Below are 25,409 nucleotides of genomic sequence, written 5' to 3'. Positions count from 1 at the left end.
ATGAACATTAGTGAGAGGGGATACGTCTTACCCGTATGTGTTAAATACAGGTGGGGCCGCAAATGACAAGAAGAAATGTCTCAAACTTCAGTAGTTGGAAATCCACTCATACTTGATCAACACATCTAGCTCCGCTCCCGGGAGAGACTGATATCTGCTGGAATCCTTCAAGACACTGACATGATACAGACAGGACAGTGGATCTTGCACGAGTCATGCGCTGAGGAAGACACTCATTTGATTGTGTTTTGAACAGTTATTTTGCGCTTCATACACACACACCCTCCTCACAGAAAAAACAGGACGAAATGCAGATGATGCAATTTTTAAGTTAAAGGCAATTGATGTGGCTGTAGAGCTGCTGCACGTGAGCTCGACATCAATGAGTCAATGGTGAGATTTTGGTGACAGCAGCATGACAAACAAAAGCTTTTAGAGAATATAAAAGGAGACAGCCCAAACTCGACAACGTTCTTGAAGATGTGGACACCTGCGGCTTATATTCAGGTGCAGCCTATATATGTACTATTTACTATTTACCTATATATTTACTATTTTAATTGATGCATCTTATATTCAGGTATTATATTCATTAGTCCAGAAATTACAGTATCTAGTTTCTGTACTAGTTTTAGCATCAATTAGTATTAGATTTTCAATACTTTGGACAATTCTACTACAGACGTGTGTGCAGTTCCCACCTGGCCAGAGCCTGAACTTTGACCTCATGTCGCTCCTCCAGTTCAGTCAGTTTCTTCTTCAGCTGCTCGCTCTCCTGTCTGAGGGTGGCTGAGTGCTCCATCTCTCCGTCCAGTAAACTACGGAGAGACCTGCCAAACACACAGGAGAGAGCGATAAAGCCAACCCAGCATGTCTGAATAGAGAATGAATCTTACAGTTGGGAGAAATTGACAGGAGCGATGGCGCAAATGGGGCTGACAAAATTGGATTTGCGAGTTATTCATTATGAAAGTTCATCTCGTTCATTTAGAGGGGCAGACGTGGATTTAAAAGGAGAATAAATAGTTAATCAATTGAACACCATTTTGTAAACCTAATTGAGTGTATGGTCAACAAATTGCTTGTCTACTGCTCCAGAGCAGCCAGTGTTTTTAATTGCATGTGGTCAATTTTGTTGAGTTAATTGTTAAGTTAGTTTGTTGTTTAAATTGTTCTTTTAATGGTGGAGTAATGGCAGCTAACACAAGAGTAAAAATTGTAATTAACATAAATAAAAACAATGTGTAAAAACAATTAGATACTAAAAATAAAGGTGCACTATGTAACTTTTCTGGTGTGTGTACGTGTATGAGAGAGGGGGGTGTTACTGCGTTTCATAGAATGCTCCACAGTAGGGCATTAAACTTATCCAATTAGCATGCTTTAATTACAGCTGTTTTTATTGCTCAAAATCCCCTTGCATTCTTATTGTGATTGGACTCATCTCTCCACAGATCTGACCTGCAACTTGGCCTGGTGTCGTCGGCTACTCGTCTCCATGGAGATAGATGAGTTCCAGCCAAAGAAACAACATCTCCATGGAGAAAAGAAGGCAGCGCACTATTGCTTTTCACTGGCAAGATATCCACTTGGAGTTTAACGATTAATGAACCAGAAATAGAACAGAACAGACAGTTTTGAATGCACACTTGTGGTCCTTCCTCAAAGTGGTCACATGATATTGTTGTGACATGTCTGGTCAGCTGCTTTAAACAGGTTTTGGCGCTGTCTTCCTACTGGTGGAGGCAGGACAACAGCACCAACTGCAGTCCGGCTTGTTCAAGACTACATCTATCCCAGGTGTATATAAGCAAAAAAGTCCCCTCGAGTCCGTTTAAAGTCCTGTCAGCATGTTTCTGTATTTTGAAACATGAAAAACTTCTTTAAATCAGCTGACCAGACACGTCACAGCATCATGTAACTACCACTTAGGGTTGGGCAGTATCCAAATTTAGATACTGTTAAATCGTCTCAGGATTTTACCAGCATATACGGTATTACCATATAACCAAAATATTTTAGTACGACTTTGGTAAGTGAAGTCGCATATCTATACAGTCTATGCGTATGACCTGCAGACTTCTAATCTCTGAAAAGTTAAACATGAACCATCTCCAACGCGACACATGCACAGAACAGACTCACCGTCAGCCGCAACTTCCTCTGTCGCAGAAAAAACATATTCCACTGTGTCGTGTCCTTTAGTCAGACAAAAGCTGAACTGAATCACCGCACAAGAAGTGAACTGTTTTTATCAGCGCTTACAGTTCATGCAAATTAGCCATGCAGTTTTAAGTTTTGTTTCTGTAAAACGTAAAGAAATGTGCATCTGAAGCCAAAATGCTGCCAAATTGCAGAAGTACTAGTATTTTTGGGGGGGGACCAACTTGCTTGCGGCGTGACTTACCATCTTGTCTTAGTCTCCCTCTTAGTCTCCCTTTCCTTTTGCTGTCACGTGACAGCAGAATGAAACTAATCAAACACCTTATCTCCCCACGCAGTGAAAAGAAACATTATAAATACTATTAGTTTGAAATCGTGATAGCATTAAACTGAAAATACAACCACACATTAATTTGTGCTGCGCAAACAAATTTAGGTATCAATAAATTATAATATTATTAGGTCCTTATGTGCTGCAGATTTTTTAATGACGGTAATGAAACTGACACCGTTGCTACTTTTTGATACCGCGGTATACCATAATACCGTATTACCACCCAACCCTAGTAACACTAGTGAGGAGTCGAAACTGTCAGGTATAGAAACAAAATAAACCTTGGTCTGACAAAGGAATCTAATCAAATAAATTATCGGAAGACCAAATTAACCTTGTTGGACAGAAATAGAACCATTCATCTAAAAAGGTTACACAATGTACCTTAAATTTAAATACAACCAAATCTATCAACAGAACAGAGCTGCTAAACTGGGAAGTACCTGGAGAACTAAAGAAGAGAGTGAAAGTGGAAGAGGGGAAGGGTCTGGAGGTGTAAGGAACAGTTTGATTGGTCTAAGAAGTATCCGCACTTCAAACTCCACCACTTCAACCAGGCGTTTGTAAGTTCTGTGTAATGTCACCAACTACTTAAGGCAGCACGGACTTAGATGTAGGCCTTTTTTAATAGAAAGCTGCAAATTTACCTAGTTTGCACTGAAATTGCTAAAAAAGTTTTAGCGTTTAGTTCCACTTCTAACCTTTTCACCCATGTTGTTATATCTAAAATGGTGCATGCTAATCCCACCCTAGCACACGCGTCTTCCCCCATAGCTGTGTAATCACTTTGTTTACTTGGCCTTATCGGGGGCTCCCATCTCACCCCATATAAAGCGTGTACTTCCTGTTCCATCAGCGTACATCAGAGCCTCCAGTGGCTTGTTAAAAGTTACACCTCGGAACAGCAGCGAGCTCCCTGCCCCCGTCAGCACAAAACGCACTCTGAGTCTGAGTCCAAAACAGCCAGCTGACATCATGTGCACCCACAGGTCAGGCAATATCTACTCTCTCTCTTTCTCTTTCATGCTCCTTCCTCCTGTTTTTTCTCTGTTCCTGTGTTAATGTTCTTCTCACTCTTTCCTCCCCTCTCCTTTCTATATCTTATGCTAGATCTCGCTATCCTCACCTCACTCCCTCCTCTACCATTTCTTTCTCCCTGACTCTCTCTCCATTCTTTATGCCAACGCTCTATCTCCTGGTTCCCCTCTCTCCCTTTCTCTCTTTCCCTATTCTGTTCTCCCCACTGGTTGTCATTGCCTCACGCCCCACCTCTTTCTTCCTCTCTCTTTCATTCACTTTCGCTCTCTTTCTCTCCCCTCTTTTTCTCCATGGCTTATGTTCCCTCTCTCTCACTCCTTACATCAGCTTCTCTTTTGCCCTTGCTCTCTCTCCACTTTCTCTCTGTCCCTCTCCCCGTTCATGTCCCCTCTAGTCCCTTTCTCCTAGTGTCTCTCTGTCCATTTCTTTCTCTTTCCCTCTCTTTTATGTGTATCTCTCTCTCCCTTCTCTCTCTTTCCATCTCCTCTCCCTCTCTCTCCCCCATTGTGTGTGTGTGTCTGCATGTGTGTGTGAGTGTGTGTGAGACGTACGCATTCTGCTCGTCCAGCTCGTCTTTGCGGTTCATCATGGCTACGATGGCTTGGCGGAGCTCCACTGCAAAAACACAAAGAAGACACATGTTTGGTGCATTCATTCGGATAACAATGTGTTTGTAGGGATGTAACAATAACCGAAATAACGTGAAACTGTATCGTCAAAAGTCACACAATAACAGCGAGGGGGCGTCACAATATATCGAATTACAAGTTCCTTTGCTTAAATGTATTTTTTTATAGTAGCAATCACTAATAAACATTGGGAACTACATATCCCATGATTCATTTCAGCGCAGACAACATGAAGAAATATGTTTTTTACTTGAATTCTTGGGATTATGACAGTAAGAATTCACACCAAATTTAAGGGTCAGGGTATTTTAAAACAAAAAAAGCCTCTCCAAAATATCCCAATAAATATCGTACCGTGAGATGCACATCGTGATAACATCGTATCGAGAGATTTGGATAACCGTACATCCCTATGTATTTGCATTTTATTATTACAAACACAAACTATTCCTTAATTCAGGTTCACCAATTGCAATCTCTCATTTTGCAATCACTAATGATGCTAAAAAGCTAGCTCATACATTTGGTTTTGTTTATATTTCAGTGTATGTCAAATAACTAGAGGGTTCCCAGTTCACTCCACTCTAGCTGTTATACTGTATTGCTCCACTTAGTTTTTTAAATTTAGTTAAAGAAACTGTACTGCACTAAAAAAGAACTACTATCACAACTGAACCCAACCTGCAGACAGAGGATACATAAAAGTTTTTAAAATTCTCAGTATATGGACGGGTCATGCCTTGTGTGAAAGCTCAGAACCTCCAGAATTCACTCACTGAGCTGCAGCGGCTGCACTAGCACTGATTCATGATTAGAATTGTTATCAGTAAAACTATATTTGATTTCAACATGTTTACCTCGTATCTGGGGACACAGTTAGCTCAAGTTTATGGAATTTCAAATCAAAATCTTACATATGGACCCTATAAAGCAATATAATCCACACCCATTGTTTTCTGTTCTGGTAGGTTTAAGACACTTTTAAAAAGTGAGGTATTTTCCATATAAAAACTGATGTTGAGTGGAACATAATTACCACTATTATGGCTGTCAGGCTTTACACTGGTCATTCTCACAGTGACATGGCAACACTAACTGCATCTATTGTGATGTCAATCCAGCTCAACTACTTTGGAAAGTTTGTTTTTATATAGTTATCACGACAAGTTCATTTTAAAAGACTTTTCATCATTTTCTGCTGTTGTCATAGGTTAGTTTATTAAAATTTGTAAGGCCTGAGTGGGGTCAAATTTCAAAATATGCAAAAACTATTTCATTTACATTGTTGCACAAAATATCTCAAAAGTATGCAGTAAAGTAGTAATTAAAGTACCTATATTTCACTAAATTGATTCTTGTAAGTTAAAGCCATCTTATAATGCTGTGACTGCATCAAAAACATACCTGGAGTTGTGTTTTGTTTCATTCACACATGTTTGAGTAATCCTGCATTACTAGTCGACTTCTCCAAAGCTCAAAATGTTCTGTTCCACCTTGTGATGTCATGAAGTTGTAGGTTTGCAAGTTACCAACTATTTTTTACCTTTAATTTCATTAGAGATTTGCAATTCCAGGGCTGAAATCATCCAGATGGTTCTAGTGAAGTCTTATAGATTGTAAAAATGCAGTGGAGCACTTCCTGTATTACCATATGACATCAAAGGGTGGAAGAGTGTTTTCTGTTTGAGAGAAGAATATTTTTTATTTGACCACTTAATTGGCCAGTTTAAATACATTCTTTGATCTGATTGGCCGAGGCAGATAACACTTCAAAACATAAGTGAAGCTTTGAAATTACCAGTAATTTTTTTTGTTTGTTTTGTTTTTTTGGTCATAAAATCTACAAAAAAACAAAACACAAAACTGTATACAAGTTTGATATAGGCATAGTGCACAGAAAGCATTCAAGGACAGTATGAATAACTTTGAGGGGACGATATATACAGCAGTTTTTCATTTCTAAAACACAACAACTTTCTCATTAAGAGCAACTTTCAAGACTAAATATTTATGTAAGAAAATCTAATTAACCTGCATGTTCTCAAGGCTAATGTATTGACAAACCTGCTTTATATAAAAAACATTGCTTCGATGTATTCGTGATTGTATAGAAACTGACAAAGCACAGACAGCTCAGATATTATCAAGTGAAATTAAGTCAATCTTTTTTTGGTTTTGGTTTGGTTTGGTTTTGTAGAAATTGTCAAAAAAATATTTGAGCACGGGGATGGATTTTAAAGGTCCTATATTATACAACTCTTGTGCGCCATTTTAGAATGTTGTTACCTCCTCAAAAACATATATGGACTTGTGTCTGTCAACATGTCCAAAGCTCAAAATGCTCATTTCTATCTTGTGATGTCATGAAGCTAGTTTTCAAGTTAACAGCTACCTTTTACCTTTAGGTCTGTAGAGATTATGGCAATTCCAGGGTTGAAATTAATCAAAGGATTCTTTGAAGGTGTACAGAGTTTACAAACACAATAGAACGCTTCCTGTTTTACCACATGACATCACAAGGTGGAATGGGAAGTTTTCAGTTTCAGAGAAGAACATAGTCTAAATATGCAGGATACACGTGTTAAAAATGTGTGAACGAAACAAAAAACAGCATTTAGATCAGAAAATAGTGCAATATGGGTTTTTTAAGGTCGAACTACAGACAGGGAATATAAAACATCTCATATATGATTTAGTGATTTAGGAGCAGTTGTCAGGCTGAGCTCAGAGCTGGACACAGAAAATGACAATGGAGGAGATGTGGAGAGAGAATGGAGAGAACGAATGAGCAGAGAGTTTAAAATATACACTATATGCTCAGAGTCCACAGTCACCTACAGACTGTTACACTGGTATAGGTAGAGGATCCTGGTTCAGTACAGTTAAGTGTGTATGTAAAGTTAAAACGTAAATGTATATACATATATGCCCAAAAATGGTCTTCTGTTGTAATGAAAATGTCTAATTGCTGTCAGATGAACGTGTGATCTATGTTATAATGTTGTTTTCCCATCACAAACAGACCTGGAGTTGTGTTTTGTTTCATTCACACATGTTTAACACACAAATCCTGCCTATTTAGGCTAAGTTCTTCTTTCAAACAGAAAATGCTCTACCTTGTGATGTCATGTGGTAATACAAGCAGTGCTCCGTTGTGTTTTTAAACTTCATACACATTCACTAGAATCATTTAGACAATTTCAGATCTGGAATTGTCCATTTCTACTGAACTAAAGGTAAAAGTTGCTACAGAGCATTTTGGGCTTTGAAGTTTTGGACAGACTAATAATAAAGAGTTACTCAAACACGTGTGAATGAAACAAAACACAACTACAGGTATAACTTTGGGAGCAGAAGTGCTACTTGGACATACAAAATTGTGCAGAATTGTTCTTTTGGTGCTCTTCAGTGTAGGGACCAATCTCAAATACAAAGTTGAAAAAACTGAGGCACTCAAAAAGTACAAAATAATTAAAAGGGCCAAAACCTGCCATGTGGTATTAAAGGCTTTTAATTATTTTGTACTTTTTGAGTGCCTCAGTTTTTTCAACTTTGTATTTGAGACAACTCCAGGTATGTTTTTGAGGATGTAACAGCATTATAACATGACTTAAAGTTCACAAGAGTCAATGTTGCGTAATATAGAACCTTTAATATATAACAGTATATATATAACATTGAATTCACAGATGTTAAAGATATCCATATATTGCTGACGATGTTATTGAAGGGGTGGGTAATATGCCAGAGTTCATATCACACCATTTTAGCGCCTTTATAACAATTTGACCACTAAATGTGTATGTCGATTAGACCAAAATAACATATTGTCACAGGAGTCAGATCACTGTTATATTGCATAGCCTTATTCCATGGAAACAGGCAACAAGCAGACCAAGCTACAGGTCAGCTCTGTGTAGAGGTGAGATCACTCGCAGTAAGAATCAGTGCTTTAAAAGTATATTTTTAGCAACAATAAAATATCTGCAACTGAATAATGCAACATAGATTAGTTTAAGGCAGGGCTCTCCAACCTTTCTCCTCCGGTGAGCTACCTTTACAAAATGAAAAGGCCAGAGAGATACTTATTTTAGCGGTTGCAAGAAACTGAGAATAAAAAGAGAACAAAAGGAGCCACAGAAATCCTTAGATGTGGAACAGTTAAATGCCTTGTCCATTATCCATATAATTATCCATTTATTAGTGCACACAGTTAAGCATTACAATTATACAATTATAATGGCAATTCATTTTTTGTTATTCAGCACAATATGTAACAGAAATTTTCAGAAATCCATTGGTACTTGCTACTTGAAAGGGGCAGACCCGTGGAGACTGGAGACCCCTGGTTTAAGGCCATACTGTGGAACATGCAGGCAAAGCAATGACGTCTCCATAGAGACCAACATGCAATAGAATATGTGCAAAGTGCACAAATCCCAAAAAATGTTCATTTGTCATTTTTGTCCTTTTTGTTTGATCATGATTTCTATTCCTTGAGGAAATCTGACATCAGTAAGGTGTCTCTTGCATATACTAGTTCTAATCCTCCTCACGAGATAAAAGGTTTAAATTCAGTATTCAGAGAAAACATTTTTTTCTGCCCTGGTTGCTTGGAGGAATTTATTTACAAGACCATCTGAGTTATACGATTTCACCTTCTTATTTCTCCACACCAGAAATAAAAATGACCTTTCGTTTTTTCTTCACAGCAGGGTCCACCATTGCTTTTCCATTAGAAGACTACAGCCTGACACCCCCTGTCTACGAGAACTGTGAACAACTCCAATAATAGATGCATTAAAAGCCAGGGCTGTGTAATCAAGGTGCTTTGTGAATTATAGAGCTCCATACTGTCCAATCACATAGAACTCCGCAGTGCACTTCCTGCTCCTGCCCACTCATACTGCAGCCTACACACGTTCAATATTCAGACAAGATTTTCAGGAATTCTGAATGAATTTTCACACTGTGTTACTGTAGATAGCAATATGCTGGTAATATATTGGCATATTAAAGGGCCTGTACAAGATTTTTTTCTATGTATTTCACCAAAATTCAGTGTATTTTTATAATTCCCCTCCAAAAAAATTTTAATAGAAATAAGGGTAAGTATGTTTTGGTAAAGTACATTGTAATTGAGTATATACGCACTAGCCACAAGAGCTTCCCATCGAGTGGGATGAGGCTGTTCACATTGGGACTATGGAGCTCTACAATAGACAATAACACTTGAAATGAATCATTTTAGCTCATGAATTGTGTTTGAAGAGGCCAGATTGTGGATATAGAGAATAATAGAGCTGTGTGTTCATTAGAAAGATCCTAAGGCTCTATGTTTGTGGAGGCAAAGTAAAAAGACTTTTTCTTTAGTTACTGTGACTGTATTAAATCAGACATGTAAGTATTCCCATGTGTGTTTATAGTTTTTTACTCATCTTACTGACTTATCACAGTTGATCAAAATATACATGAGTTACATCTGAAACCACTGAATGTTCTCTTTACCTCTCTCTGTAGATGTCTTGTAGATTGTAGATAGATGTAGATTCTTAAATACCCATACCATATCATCACTGTATTTTATTTGGAAAACACAACTGGCTACAACCATACAACAGACATCAGTTTCATTGGATTCAACTAATCTTTAAATTTAACTACTTTAACTGTCCTCATTATCTACATCAATATTTAGTAACAGTAATATCGTCATATTCACTTAGAAGCACCCACTGTGTCAATTTTTCTGTTTCCCGAATCTACAAAGAAGTTGGACGTAAATCATTTCAGTACAAAGCCCCTTCAGACTGGAATGGATTACCCACACCCTTAACATCTTTCAATTCATTTAAATCATCTTTATTTTCATATCTCAGAACTAGTTGTTTATGCTTTTAGTTTGTCTTTTCTTTATATGAATCAAGTACTGTTGTAGGAGTTGGGAGTGCATGAGGGAGCATGTCTGGAGGTAATGTTAACATGTAAGTTTTGTATTTTGTCTATTGTATTGAAAACACGATGGCATCTCAAGGGGCATTCCAATAAAATAAAATAAATCAAACTGACAGTAACTAAACTATTTCATGTGAAAAATCTATGTCTACCAATTAAATTCTTCCTTGATTCTGAAATGGAATTAACATTTTTTCAAATTTACTACTGCTTTGAAAAGCTTTTTTCTATTTGGTTCTAACTTGGCTCTCACCAGACTGATATATGTGGCTCTCTGACTTGAGTGCTACACATCAATCTGGGATGACTGAAGATTTTATTTATTTCCTTTTAACACAAATGACGTGTTGTAAACAATTATCCAAAAGTGTTTTGTAACTCTTGTTTATCATGTAAAGTAACTACGTGACAGTTTTGAAAAAATATAGGTTCAATATAACGAGGCGGCCCAAGAGTCCAACCCACAACCTTTATGCTTGTTTAATGAATATCTTAACTCCTGATACTAATCCCATAATTAAGTAGTTACTACGCCACAAGCAATCTTAAACTATTTATAAGCTACGTGTTCATTATGAATTCAATCTTTCTTCAAACTTTATTAAGTCTAATTAGGGTAGGTGACCAAACACACTCTAGTGAATGTACAATCCTGTCTATTCACAGCAGTTGTGACAAAACCCACTATTTCAAAGATGAGTGGTAGCTCTTATTTCCTCCTTGCCTATATCTCAAGTTTTACATCTTTTCCGAGTTTCTCTCAACCTTCACAGGACTTTGAAGACTATTTCTATCTCCTTTTGCACCAGTGTTTTTTAGATGACCACCTCTCTGCGTGACCTTGTGACCTCTCCTCACAAAAGGCTAATAGACTGGGCTTTGAGTCACCCCCACCCACCTCCGCTCACTCTGGTGCTCTGTGTCTATTTCTGCCACCTTCACAACAGTACCACCAGATAGAGCCACGTGTCAGACTGAGCAGAATAAGGCTCTTTGGGCATCTATGAATCAATTATAACGCAAATATTCAGTCCAAATCTCAAATCTGTTAGCTGGTATTAATAGGAGTGGAGTTGTTCACAGTATAGCTCTTCTATTTTTGCAGATGCCTAGAGGAAAGGGCATGAGTATTAATAGTTATTTTAAAGGGCAACAGTGCCACCTGGTGAGCATAGTAAGTATTTCATCACAAGATACTGGAGATATGGATGGGACTAATTTATTAATATTATATGCAACATAGAAAAAGTGGTTATTTTCACATTAATGCTCATATTTATAAAACATATCTAACTCTGGTACATACACAAAAATGATGATTAATATATGCTGTCCCTGTTCAATAAACCAATAAATAAATTGAATAAACATGATCTACTATAAGCCCTTAAAGAAAACAGAACTGATTTAAAGGAGATTTACCAAAAGACAATTGGGCAAATGTGTGGTGTATGTTATTCGGAAATACTAGAATCAGCTCTTCTGATACAAACAGCCATGTCACATGAAACATGGGTGAGCAGGTTTGCCTTGAATACGTACAGTGCACAGGTTCCTGATTGGCTGCTTAAAGAATTTATTCACAAATAGGAATAACTATACCACATGACTCTAAAATCAGTTTTTAATATTACTGTTTATGCATCTATCCATTTTTTAAAATTCTAAAATATGATGATGTCATAGTTGGGGGGCAAGAGACACGTTCCCATAATGGTTTCATACGTCATTATCACAGAAAATATCTGAAAGGCAAACTTTACTGATCATTTCTATTAGTGACTTTTAGTGTTTGCACAATATTCATTTTAGCATTTTTGGTGTACGGTTTATCTACTTCCATTCAGCTTACACACAACTACTACTTCTACTGCAAAGGGAATCATTCAGTGCTGGTGGTCATTTGAGATTCATAGACCCGTCTTTACATTTGTAACTATGATTTTGAAGCCAGCTATCAAATAGTTTGAGCTTCTCCTTTAAATCTGATATGTGGGATACCCCGTGACGTTTCAAGTGACAAAACCAGTTTAGGAACAATCCAAACGAGAAGATCCAGAGAGAAAAGACAACACTCACCCACAGACATGGACTCTGGCAGGGCAGACGTCGGCAGAGCTGTAGAGATAGGAGCAGGCTGGGCAGGGGAACTCGACTCCATACTGAAATATACACATACAATCAAATATCTAAAACTCATATTTAAGGATTTGAATTAAAATGAAAAGTCTATTATATGTCTTACTTGAATGTTAGCTGCACACTGCTGCTCTCACAGTTGTCTGTGGGCCCAGTGCTGTCGATCTGAGCAGGAAATGCTGCTGTGTCTTCCACAGAGCTTACTGGAAGAACGAGACAAAGTGTACAGTTTTGATCCATTCAGCCAAGCCAATAATAGCAGAGCAAGCAGGAAAAACTACAAGATTTAAAGGAGACATATGATGCTTTTTTTTACATTTTGTTCACTATATAAAAACAGAAAAGTATTGAAAAATGGCTATATGACATTTTTAACCAGCTGTAATCAGTAGGTACTGTGTTGATGCCAGGACAATAAAGGATTACTCAAACGTGCATTAATCAACAATGATGAGGAAACATTGTTAAAAAGTAATTTACATAAATTTTAAATAATGATAACTTGGTGCATGCCCAATTAATTAATGACATTGTCTTATTAATTATGCATCTGACTGCAAGTGACTTCTTACCTGGCTGGGGGTCTGCAGCATTGACAGGGATGAGGATATCCGAGCTGCTGTGCTCTACCATCACCTGCAGGGGGCTCCATGTGGACACACTGGTCAGACTGCCCACCACCAGTCTGATAAACACACACATTATTATTCTATAGTTATCACGTGAGATTTGAATACCTGTCAGCAAAACTATTTTCATAAAAAAGCCCTGTATTTTAAGGTAAAATTTTGGCTTTAAACAATATTTCATATGAATAACAAGACCTTAATTTTAATTAAATATACACTTTATATTTATTAAGGTGGATATTTTTGCAATATTTTAAAAAACACAATAATTTAGAATGAAACAAACATAAAATCTATCTTAATTTAGGCCTTGGTAAGCTAAAATACATAATAATAGACAACATTTTCATTTAAACAAGTGACTACTTCTATGAGTTATGAACTGCCAACACATATTTAGATCACCATCACCACAACTTTTATTGTTATGTAAATCCTATATTTGCCAAAAACAAAGTATTAACATTAAGTTTTCATTTTTGATGCTCCGAGTCCGCTCTGCCCTCCCTTCACTCTCCCTTCAGGGCACTATCACATCACAATCAGCATGTATTCCACTAATGAATCGACTGCACATTGCATCAGGTTTGTGAACTTGTGGTGCATTGTTTTGAACTTTTGAATATTTATGAAAGATGTCATGTACAGGATCACACTGCTAACCACAAGGACGGTTTGAATAGGGTCCAGGGGAGATGACATGTTTCTGATGAGGGAATGCTATTACATAGAAAGCTCCAAAAAGATAACAATACAAAAATTCAGCAAAATTTAAGTTGTAACTATTAGTAGAGGAATTGGAAAGCATTTTTAGGAAATCCTGAACTACTATTGTACACATATTTGAATGAGGCATTTCCCAACTCACTGTTCCGAGCTGGTCCTCTCCTCCTCTTGCTCCTGCGCTCTGGGCTTGTACACCTCCTCTTCCTCCTCCTCTTCTTCGTTGTCCAGGCTCTTGCTGTCGGGCAGGACAGGGGTGCTCAAGGGTGGGGTCCTGGATGGGTGAGGGGAGCCCACCCAGCTCACTATCCCTGCCTCCATCACTCCGTTCTGGGCAGGAGAGGCCGAGTAGCTGTTCTCCAATGGGTCTACCCCCTCCTCCACACTGCTTTGGGGCTGGGCAGGGGCGGTGTGGCTTTTTCTCAGACTCTTATTGTTCTGGTGGTCCTCCTCTGCCTCCTCTTCATCCTCCGCGCCTCCATCCAGGTCGTCGTCGAAGGAAATGATGTTAGTGATTTTTTTCTTCTTGCGTCGCTCTTTTCGAAGACCAGAGTCTGAAAAGTTAATGAAAAAAAAAAAGACTTAAAAATGCAGAGGAAAGGGAAGTTTCTAGAACACATTCCTTGGTCATAATCACAGGCGGGTAGTGCTCAGTTACATTTTTTAGTAAATTTGTTAGTACATTTGTGTTTCTTGAGTAAGTTTTTGAACATGAGTACTTTTCTGGCAGCATACTTTTATTCTTACTTGAGCAACAGTACAGAGTAAAAGTGAAAAAGTCTACATCTGACAAAAAGTTTACTTTGATATTGAAAGATTTCAAAGTAATGTTGTTTTTCTCATTTTTGTCTCTATTCTCTGAAAATAGTTTTGTGCATCATTTAATGTTTTGCTCTTCAAATGACATTCACTTCAAATGATAAATCAGACGAGTAGTAGTTTTCCTTGTTTTTCATGGACCACTACTTTGTACTTCTACTTAAACTAACATTACTCTTATTGTCTTACTTTTCATCTTACTCTTACTATCTGTCTATTCTGCAGTCTACACACAAAAGTATTAGTGTTGTCATATCACAACAAAAAATTTAATTACACATCTATAAAATGTTCTGTTCAATTAGTATGGGACGATAGGACCCTTTATGGGATTTGATTGGCAACTGGTCAACATTGTAAAAATGTCTGCCAGTGAAGAAACATTTATTCAGCAAATGCTATATTAGCCAATGCAGCAAGACAGCATCATGTTTGGAGAAGGATGAGATGCTCTTACTGCGGTACAACTTGCAATTTTACAATTTTAAATTTAATTTTGCAGGGAAAATGTAATCAGAAAACTGGCAGTTCTAATCAGGGGCATCATTTAATTCCCTGTCCTGAACATTGATTGGCCTCTTGGCACAAAGGCTCATGCAATATATTTCATGGTAAATAACATATTTTGTGAAATTTTACAAAAAATAGAAATAAATTCTCAAAATTGAAGATTCAGGACACCATGGGGCCACCATAGACATTAAGTACAGGTGGATAACCTAGCAAATTGCCTCCTTCAAGTCTGGATCCAAACCACTTTCTACTGAAAAATAGTGAGCCCTCTCTCTGTAACTGCTGTTTTTATTTCTCTATTGTCCTTAAATCAAGATATGTACAATAATGACAGATCAATCAGGTGCCTTCTTTCCCTGAGTTCAGCTCCAGCCAGTATTAGCAACAGCTTTGATTGACAGCTATCACATCTTGTTGCAAAACCAGCAGTGCAGGTGGGAAGGGGCAGGTATTTTCAAAAACTTCACTCTATGAAGCATGCACTCAAGAATTCCAAATATGGAACTTGGCTCCAAATTAGCCACTAAACCTGCTAGTCTTGACGGGCCAAGTATAACAGCACGGTGCCCCTTAGTCCACTTCTGTAAACAGTCTATGGATGCCACTACTGGGCCACAACAGAGAAAAAAAAACCTTGGAACCTGAACCTTCTCTCTACAACAGCAGCGTCTTACCAGCAGAGGTGCTCCGTGGCAGGACTGGCAGTGGGTCGGAGCCTCCGTCGCCTCTAGGGGTGAATCCGGGTACTACAGCAGTGGCAGTGCTGATCTCCCTTAGCAGACTGCTGACCCCCTGAGTGGACTCCTTGAGCAGGCTCCCGATGCCCTGTGTGGACTCTTTGAGCAGGTTAGACACAGACGAGCCCCCACCACGAGTCACTCCTCCGTTCAGGTCTGTGTTGTCAATGTTGATGGCAAACAGAATGGAGTTCAAGCCTGAGAAAAACAACAGCCAAATCAATTCAAGATCAAAATACAGTAACATCACATGGGTTACAGAAAGTGCTTGGTAGGTATTTTACAGCGCAGATGTTAGCAGAGCAGGAATATTATGCAAGAAAGACTTGTGGATGAACTCTGGCAACAGATCAATGAAACACAACATCAATATTTTACATTTGTTTCCGTTGTGGTTATGAATACTTCATAGTTATGATAATATTTATTTGAGAGGTGCTTTCTGTTTAACTGAGCCATGAAAAGTGCAGTGTCAGGAGTCCAATGAGTAACTCCACAAGAGTGACAAGTGGGGCAAGAAACACTTGAAGGGACTTTTTGTGCTAATATTAGCTAAACTGGAATGTTGGACAGTCTTAGCTAGCTGCCTACAATACAGGTTAAGCTATTGGTATGCTAAACTGTAACAGAAGTATGCCCTGTTATAATGAATGCATATGAGGAGTAATAGCATGTCCACATGAAAACATAGTTTAATGTGTTGACCACTTTTAAATGTGAACTATGTATCTTTTCAAATGGGGGTCCACTACATGCTTGTCGCCTTAGAAAAGTTACTGCTTTCAATGGAATGTTTCAGCATTAACTATATCTATTGCATCTATTAAGATATTGAGCAGGCTTGCTTCTCCACAGATCTGACTTGTAACGTGGCCTGGTGGCATCATCTGCAGCCTCATCCATGTCTCCAGGGAGAAAAACTGGCAGTGGACCCTCCATCAGAAAAGTTCCTTGGTTCACCTTTACATTAGATTATAACTAATTCTATAGCTGGAACAAAGCACGTGAAGTAAAGTGACCTGCAGCCATAGTGGGGAGCATACTGGCTCTCTCTTCATCCAGAATAAAAGCCCAATCTTCATAATATGTGCTGGAAAACAAAAACAACACAAAAAAACACACAAAATAACATGAATCATTGTAACAAACTAGATTTGCATCTGTGTTTAATAGACGCATGAGGTGACTTTGGAGTGTGGCATGTGTTTTTAGTGCCAGAAAAGCTCGTTACACAACAGTTTATCCATTTGAAGTAGTTTTTCCTACGCAGAGAGCGGGCAATGAAAGGGCTTTGTATTCATGACAGGGACCCAAGGTAATGTAAACAATATACTTACTCTATACACATGAAAAGCATAACATTTTTCCAGCCTTCTAAAGTGTCTGTATGTGGTGGTAAACAGACCTGAGACGTGTGCGGTCGGCCACTAAGGAGTGCAGGTAGCGTTCCAGCGAGTGTTCGTTGAGGGCACAGCGCAGCCAGGCCCGCCCCCTGCCCAGCTCCGATGAGATGTGACGCAGAGAATAAAACCGCTGCAGCTCGTGGCGATTCAAGTGCTCCTTCACGTAGAACCAGAAGGTCAAATCTGCGAAACATACAAAAAAAGTTAAAGAGGGCAGCACTAAAAAGTTTAAAACCCCTGTATCCGATTTTCCCACGTATTTGAGAATCCAGTATAGATATATTGCATAAGCAGATCTTGAGGTCAAAATATGTCCACTGTGTCTCTCTGCATCTAATTAAAAAGCCTTTTATTGTCAGATAATCACGAAATGCACATTAGCATGCTAGTTGTTGATAGCTTTATCGTCATATCACAGCAAAACTTGGCTCTGGTCTCTGAAAGTTGTGAAAAGCACTTATAAATTTATTACTGTGAATAATTAAGATTCTTGATTCTAAAGGTAAGGGACAAATAACTTTGGACTGCAAAATGCTTAAAAGGAACTAAATCTGTTTTTCATGTTTTTAAAACAGTAAAAATCAGGTACAGTGCCTCACATGTTTTTCATGTTTTTCTGCTTATGAGTAGATTTGGTGGGATAGTACCTGTGGTAAATATTTATATCAGAGTTTTACATCCGTTAAGTGGAAAAAGGTTTAGAAGAAAACTATATATAATATATACAATATATAATATAATACCTCTACCTAGGTCATCAACACAGAAAATTTGATCCACAATGCAGAGACAATTTGCAAATACAGGAAGTGCTCCACTGTGTTTTTAAACTCCATACACTTTCACTAGAAGCATTTGCATGATTTCATCCCTGGAATTGCCAGTCTCCACTGACTTAAAGGTAAAAGGTAGCTGATAACTTGAAAACTACAACATGACATCACAAGGTGGAACAGAGCATGTTGGGAATGTAGACAGACGTGTGAATGAAACAAAACACAACTCCAGGTATGTTTTTGATGAGGTAACAACATTCTAACATGGCTTAAAGAATGTAAGAGATAATTTTGTGTAATATAGAACCTTTAATGGTTATGGAATTACCGCTACATATGTCACATCTGCTGTCCATGTCAAACCAGGAAGTAAAATGATAAACTTCACCAAAATAAAAAAGAAAACTTAAGTATACTGTAATTATGTTAACTATGTTTTTGTGAACTTCATATGCACTTGGACAACGAGATCATAAGGAAAGCAATATGGTCTGGTCTATTTGCATAAACTTGGAAAATAATATATTCTTGTTAACAAAGCCATTGAAAGTTCCTGTTACTGTAGGAAATGACCAAACTCAGCTCAGGGCCTCTTTTTAATGTAAAGTTTTTAATTAGAAGGAATCGACAATGAGCGTATGACCTTGACTCAAAAGGTGAAAAATGCATCTGCTGTTTTAGGCTTATTGAGTGGGGCTAGCTTCATTAGGGAACACTAAAATCTGTCTTCCTTCTGCGAGGGTGAAAGAACAGAAAAATGTCAGATATGCTAATGATAATGGGAAGTGGGGCCATTACAAAAGTCATGACTGGCTCAACTGAGTGGAATTAATAGCTGCTATATTATTGTAACTTACATAAATGGAAATACAGACCATGAGACAGCAGCTAAATATTCATTGTGATTTGAAATGGCTGCAAATGATGTTAAAGCTTTGCATATTGTAAAGAAGGGTGTGCGCATTTAGCATAATGCCTATAAGCCTATAAAAGTGTAAGTAGAAAATGTTAATAGTCATTTATTTGTAATATGATCCACACGTAACTCTGCCTGAGGTCACACAGAGATTAAAGGACCCATATTATGCTATTTACTGATATATGTTATAATGTTATTTCCTCATCAAAAACATACCTCGCGGTTTGTCTTGTTCACACATGTTAAGGAAGTGTTCATTGTGTTTTTTATCTCCATACACCTAGAATCATTTGGATAATTTCAGCCCTGGAATTGCCAGTCTCTACTGACATAAAGGTAAAACGTAGCTGTTAATATGTTGTGTAATATAGGACCTTTACTACATATTATCCAAAAGTTAACATTTTTCAATCATTTAAAACAACACTGGAATATACAGTTTACACCAGGGTTCTCCAACCTTTTTCCTCCTGTGAGCTACTTTCAGTAAAACGAAAATGCCAGAGATCTGCTAGTTTAGCAGTTGCCAGAAACTGAGGAAGTATAAGGCCATAACAGACTCTACAGCTACAGCTCTACAGCTCTACAGCTCTAACTGTACCTCAGACGAGGTACAGTTAGAGGCCTATAAAACATAAACCCTTATCCACTGATCAGTTTACAAAGCTAGGCATCAAAATTATACATTTACAATGGAAATAGTCATTTAATCAATCAAATTTTAGTTATTCAATGCAATATGTAAAATACATATAATTCAAAAATCTCATGGTGAGCTACTTGGAAGAGGGTGGAGAGCTACTGGTAGCTCCCGAGCTACAGGTTGGAGACCCTTGGTTTACACTAATACATGATATTCTGGCTGAGAGTCATTACTGAGTGAATCACCTCAATAGAAAATGTATATAGCAGTTTACAAGACTGATTTGTTGCAGCAAATTCAGAGAGAAAAATTAGAAGAAATTTCAAGTTGAAAATGTGTGACTGGAACTGTGCAAAGAAAACCTCAGAATGCATTTGTCTAATCACTGTTGTTAGGACATTGATTTTAGATTTCCTGAGTACAAAATCTATCTTGTGTTACCATTGGACAAGGCTCTCCGCACAATCCCTTACCTCCTTCAGTCTTGCTGCTGAATCCTGCCGCCTGTTTGAGTGCTGCTGCTGTGAGGGCCAGTCCTCTGCTTTTCCTCAGACCATGCTGTAAAACTGCTTCAAACTGGGCGCATAGACAAATCACCCTAACAAAGAAAAACACAACAGATATATTAAAGGTCCTATAGTACACAAAATGTACTCCTGTGAGCTTTAAGCCACGTTATAATGGTGTTACCACACCAAAAACATACCTGGAGTTGTGTTTTGTTTGTGGATGAAACAAAGCATAGCCCTTAGTATGTTTAATGAGGAAACAACATTATAACATAGATCAGAAAATAACAATGAATGGCCCTTTCACATTTTACAGGGAACAACTTAATGTTTTCTGGCTATAAATAAGTCATTACCACAGAAAACCACAATGATGTAAAAGATTATTTCAGTGGTTTGCAAGAAGTATAAAACTGGGCTTGCTGCCAATCTACTCAGTTCTTTGGTTTCTGCTTCCTGTAAGTTCCTTTTTCCCATTTAAAAGCTGTATTTTTTTTTTCAATTGTTAGTTGCTATGGTCATAGTCCTTTCATCATTCTGAAATTCATGGATAGGTTTGGTTCAGCTTGAAATCACAAAATTCCAGAAACCTTATAGTTTAATATTGAGTTGGAGAACAGGTCAGATTTGTTGTCATGGTTTGTAGTTAATATCCCCGTAATTAAAGTTCAAGGTCTTCTCTGACAGCATAAATAAACAAAAGTGGAAGCATGTCTTTATAATAGCTTCCGAAAGTGAAACACATGATTGTTACCAGTTGCCCAACAAGTCAAATACTGAACAGAAGTTTCATTATGTTTCATGAGTTGGTTTACCTGCTATCAGAGTCTGTGGCAATCTCTTTTCTTCCCCCAAACCGGATTTGGCACTGAAAGAAAAAAAAGAGAATTATGACTTTTGCTTTTGAGTTAGATGCTATGACAATTATACATTTTTTTTAACAGTCTGGTCTGACACATTGCATGAAATTGTATGGATAGTATGTTTGCATAAGCTTCTTGATGTCTACGGACTTAAAACAAACTACTTTCTCCTTTAAAATGCCTTGACCAGCCTTTGGTTCTATCATAATCCAAAGATTTAATTTTATAATAGGTATAATCATGTTATTACCAGGCCATTAATATGTTTGAAACTGCAAACTTTTCAAAAACAAAAAACACTGAAATTAATATAAATGTATAGAACAAACTGAAAAAATAAATGTGAGCTTTGGTGAAGCTTGTTATAATGAGTGCTGATGCTCACCTGTTTGACAGCATCCAGCAGCCTCTCCAGGAGGTGCTGTCTCTTTGTATCAGTCTGCTGAGTGCCTGCAAAGAAAGCACAATACAAGATTATACTGTTTTAGTAAAGGATTAACAGCACAAGCTTCACATTGTGTAATAAAACCTCTCTTATACAAGCTGAGGCGTGAAAACGAAAGTGGATAGGTAATCTTGTAATAATAAAAGGTCAGAAGTGCTTGGGAAGTACCATGTTAGAAATTTAACAAAATTTTTAGTTTTTCTTTCAGCATTGTAAATAGGAATGTGTTCAATTTTGCCTGGTAAATAAATCTTAAATAAATAAATAAATAATCCAAATGTCCTAATACAAGTCAACTTGAGTAGTATTTTCAGCCAATGCCTTTAGTTATTTTATATGAGCAATTACACTTGAATGCTCCTAATCTTGTCTGATCTTGGAAACTAAGCAAAACCAGGCCTAGTTTGTACTTGGATGGGAGACCTTTGCTGAAATTAGTCCATACTGTTCTTATGTCCATAGGCAAGACACTTCCCCCTTCTTGCCTAGTATGAATGTGGTATGTGTGTGCTTGAGTGATAGGTCATGATTGGAGAAATAAATAATTCATGTGAAGCACTCTGGGTGTCTTGAAAGAGCTATATATCTAAAATACATCATTAGTACAATATCATTACTAGTACTAAAGTCTTTTTTTGTTGCTATATACTATACCGTTGTAAATGTCTTGCTACTGTAACCCCTGTTATAAAGAACTTATTGTTCAATGACCAATGCAGAGGCTCCCTTAATAACAACCATTGACCCCACGTTATGTTTATCATTGAAGAAAACTGCAGTCACATGGGTACCCAAAAGATTCACGTGGTACATCAAAAACAATGCAGCTGCTACTGTTTTAGTTTGGTTTAGTTATGCAAACTAGAAATATGTAAGTGTTGTAATACTTTACCATTTCTTTGTGATTTAATAGCTTGCTTAAACCTTTCAACAAGTATATGCAAGATTGAGGAAGTACCTGCTTCAACCCTAGCTTTTCTGAACTAAGCAAAAATGCCTAACTGTCTGATCGTTCAACCATCAAATGAAATCATGCACTGCACTAGAGCAGCGGTGTACATGCACTGTTATATGCTAAGTAGCTAACAAAAACAAATGAAAGTACATACCGTTCATGTTGACAGCCCTCCGCCGTTAGCAATAGCATCCAAGCTAAGCACAAAACTCCTCTAAAAGACTTTAAAAAGACGATAAACGTGACTAGCCAGAGATCGGGTCCATGCTTGTCCAGTGCCCGATCTGCATGCACCTAGACGCGGCTGCAGCGCTGATGGTGAGTCGGTAAACACGGAGGCCTGCAGAGATAGCCTCTAGAACAATGTGATATAAAGTGTGATAATTTAGACGTGATCGTGCGGAATAAAGATGCTAAACTGCAGAGAGTGAAGAGTAGAAGCCATATTGGAAGCTGTCTGATGCGTGGTGGACGTGTCAAAGCTAAAAGGAAAGCGTTTTGGAACCAGTGATACGGTAAAAGAAGACAGAACTGAAAGCGCCGTGCTGGGGTCACGTGACACAACACACTGGTGTCATATCATGTGCGATGCCTGCTGGGAGTTGTAGTCAAGAGTAGTTTATAATTGGCTTATTTACAATAGCAGTGTATCTACAGGTTTATACCGAGACTGTTGTGGTGGCACAAGCAATCAATATTTTAATAATTTTATCTGAAGGTCCTATAAATATGCAAAACTGACTCTTGTGAGCTTTAAGCCATGTTAGAATGTTGTTACCTCTTCAAAAAGAGTTGTGTTTTGTTTCATTCACAAAAGTTGATAACCCTCAAAGGAAATTACACAGTACCTTACACATTACAATATAATAAACATATAATAGGCCACAGGCTACAGCCTATGATATAATAACTGAAAATAAATGAAGTTATTGTCTGTGTTGTACCCTGCTGCTTGAGGCTGAGCTTGTTGCAGTCACATTAGTTTTAATAAAAACCTTTATTTATTTGACTCAATTCACCATGCATATTATTTTATTACTTATTATTTTATTTTCAACACTCAAATATCAATAAAACTCACAGATTATTGATTTCAATGGAGTGCTTGCATTGACAAGTAAAATAGAGCAGACAGAAATGATATGTATTTTATACATATAGCCTACATACAATATATGAGTGCATATAATATATATGCCCATTTCAAAACATCTTTGTGGTAGTCCTAAACCAAGACAAATACAGCAGTTTAAGTCAGGAAAGGCATCTGACTTTAAAAAACTCATTATATTAACATGCAAATTGCTGCATACTAACAAATGTTTTGCACATTTTATCAACAAAAACTTAAATATTGATACTCACACAACATTTATCAAACACGTCATGTGCTTTTTAGTTACAAACACCACACCCTACATCACTCCATCATTGCTTCATGTGAATCAGTGAATTATCAATAAAAACAAAGGGTTTATTTATCATGAGTCCATCTTCACAAGTGACACTGAGTGGAGTTTGTATCTTATCAGCTGGATATGGACACAAGCCTCTTATCTCTACAGTGCTGTCTAATCATTACAGTAAGTGCATGTTTGAAATGCAAAACCCCTTTAGAAGCAAAGGAAATATCTATTTAAACCTATACTTTGCAGTCTTTAAATGACTAATGAGTTCCTTGTCAGTTCCATAGAAGGTGATGAGATAATATTGTTGTCAAAAATAGTTGCAAGCCTGACATCTTGATCCACTGCTGGTCCTGCTGTAGAACCACGCATACTGCCTTTCCCATTTTTCCTAAAAGAATTCCTGATCCCAGTGGAGAGCCGATCGGAAACCCTCCTCACCACTTTAGTCAGTCCTCGGTTTTTGACTTTCTGAAGGCCCACGTCATCCAGCAGATCTTCCGGAGGCACATCAATGTTTCCAGAGTACCAGAAGATCCACCAAATTAGGCTCAAGAAGATGATGATAGCTCCGGCATAGACAAACAAATCATGGACAGCCAGACCTCCAAAAACTCCAACCATGATTATAAAAACTCCCAAGATGTCATGAGCAACTGCGAACCAAAAGGAGCACTTGCAGCGTCCAACTCCTCCATAAACCTTCTCCGTAACATGCTCGACTTGGACAGATGTCGACATAGTGGATTTGAAAAGCAAAAAGTTATAATTAAAATTCTTCAATTTGTATCCAGCGTTGGTCAAGTTGATAGAACATTGGAAAGCATGAGAGAAATATAAAGGTAACTGCACTGATCAAAGTCTGAAGCAGTTATCAGTAAAAGGCCACAACAGCTTGTGACAGTATTTGGTAGGCGGTTTTAAAGGAAAACCTCCTACCAAAATAGTGTCATTCCAGTAAGTCAACATATGTCATAGTGAAATAACTGTAATGAAAGAGAATCAATATAAGGCAAAAAGAATGAAGTTAATATAGTCTAGTTAAAGGTGCACTATGTAACTTTTAATTATTTCTTTGCATGACATATTTCACAATATGGTATTAAACGTATCTGTTCCCATAAAGACGAGCAGGTAACAACACTTGGTCAAGTTACAGGTCAGGTCTGTTTATCTCAGGTCTGTTGAGTTCCAGTTGTGTACAGTTTTGTATAATGTTTTTGTGTATATATATGGAAAATTGTAGTGTGGGAGCATGAATGACTAGCCTGATTCATCAGCGGGTTTTACTTAGTTTCACTTCATACAAACTGTCTGACCTAGCAGCCTTAGATTTCGTTCGCTCAATGGTAGGAGGGTACTTTTTATCATTTAACCAATCGCTGCTATTTGGTCGTGATGTATGTAATGCGCCGCTAACGGGACTAACTGGTATATTAAGCTTTTCTCAAATCCCGTTGGAAGAAGGACAATAACGTCTTTCCTTTTTAATATCTTTAATATCTTTGATGATATTCACCAGGCATTCTCTTTGTTCCGGCTTTAGATCCTCGATCTCGTGAATCGATGACAAAACTGAATATATCACTCTTCGTTGGCTCTTCGTTCATTGGCTGGTGCACTTCCGGGGTTTTTGTGAACCATCTATTGTATTTTGATTCTTGACTTAGTCGATGGAGAGAAATTAAATTGAGCGGAGGCACTAGGTGGCGCCAGCCTGGCTAATGAATGACAGGCTTGTGGGATGAACATTGTACAGGCCTATACTGCTAACGCTAAGAAGGGCTCAAATAGGACCCAGGAGAGATTGC

The 25,409-nt window shown here is 37.8% G+C and overlaps 2 protein-coding genes and 1 long non-coding RNA gene across 4 annotated transcripts in view; 1 reads left to right on the top strand and 2 right to left on the bottom strand.

The window, feature by feature from the left end:
• Window positions 1-22,736, bottom strand: part of snx29 (sorting nexin 29) — a 255,528-nt gene extending 232,792 nt beyond the window's left edge. For both annotated transcript variants that reach the window (XR_008631735.1, XM_020924162.2), the window contains exons 1-13: window positions 22,347-22,736; window positions 21,178-21,242; window positions 20,745-20,797; window positions 19,894-20,018; window positions 17,085-17,265; window positions 16,699-16,769; window positions 15,617-15,877; window positions 13,756-14,164; window positions 12,831-12,943; window positions 12,365-12,461; window positions 12,199-12,281; window positions 4,087-4,150; window positions 702-830 (exon numbers count right to left, since the gene is read on the bottom strand). Coding sequence is in view for 1 of the 2 variants with exons in the window: in XM_020924162.2 (XP_020779821.1) it covers window positions 702-830; window positions 4,087-4,150; window positions 12,199-12,281; window positions 12,365-12,461; window positions 12,831-12,943; window positions 13,756-14,164; window positions 15,617-15,877; window positions 16,699-16,769; window positions 17,085-17,265; window positions 19,894-20,018; window positions 20,745-20,797; window positions 21,178-21,242; window positions 22,347-22,353 (1,658 nt within the window). In the remaining variant the exon portion in view is untranslated. The remainder of the gene's footprint in view (window positions 1-701; window positions 831-4,086; window positions 4,151-12,198; window positions 12,282-12,364; window positions 12,462-12,830; window positions 12,944-13,755; window positions 14,165-15,616; window positions 15,878-16,698; window positions 16,770-17,084; window positions 17,266-19,893; window positions 20,019-20,744; window positions 20,798-21,177; window positions 21,243-22,346) is intronic.
• Window positions 2,919-10,129, top strand: LOC129407843 (uncharacterized). The gene is made up of 3 exons (XR_008631736.1): window positions 2,919-3,060; window positions 3,354-3,486; window positions 8,877-10,129. It is a non-coding gene; the product is annotated as an uncharacterized LOC129407843 (long non-coding RNA).
• A 624-nt stretch (window positions 22,737-23,360) lies between the features above and the next one.
• Window positions 23,361-24,479, bottom strand: LOC129407884 (transmembrane protein 238-like). Its single transcript, XM_055150405.1, has one exon. It carries the CDS (start codon window positions 24,337-24,339, stop codon window positions 23,851-23,853), a length of 489 nt encoding a protein of 162 aa, XP_055006380.1. The 5' UTR covers window positions 24,340-24,479; the 3' UTR covers window positions 23,361-23,850.
• Between the last annotated feature and the right edge of the window lie 930 nt (window positions 24,480-25,409).

The sequence above is a fragment of the Boleophthalmus pectinirostris genome, unplaced genomic scaffold, assembly GCF_026225935.1.
Source record: "Boleophthalmus pectinirostris isolate CB_2022bp ecotype Guang Dong unplaced genomic scaffold, ASM2622593v1 HiC_scaffold_14, whole genome shotgun sequence".
NCBI classification, from domain to species: Eukaryota; Metazoa; Chordata; class Actinopteri; order Gobiiformes; family Gobiidae; genus Boleophthalmus; species Boleophthalmus pectinirostris.
The sequence above is the reverse complement of the archived record's forward strand: the minus strand, read 5'-3'. Positions and strand labels throughout refer to the sequence as shown.

Excerpts from the sequence above, each read along its gene's own strand:
- LOC129407884 (XM_055150405.1), bottom strand. The coding sequence starts at position 24,339 with ATGTCGACATCTGTCCAAGTCGAGCATGTTACGGAGAAGGTTTATGGA.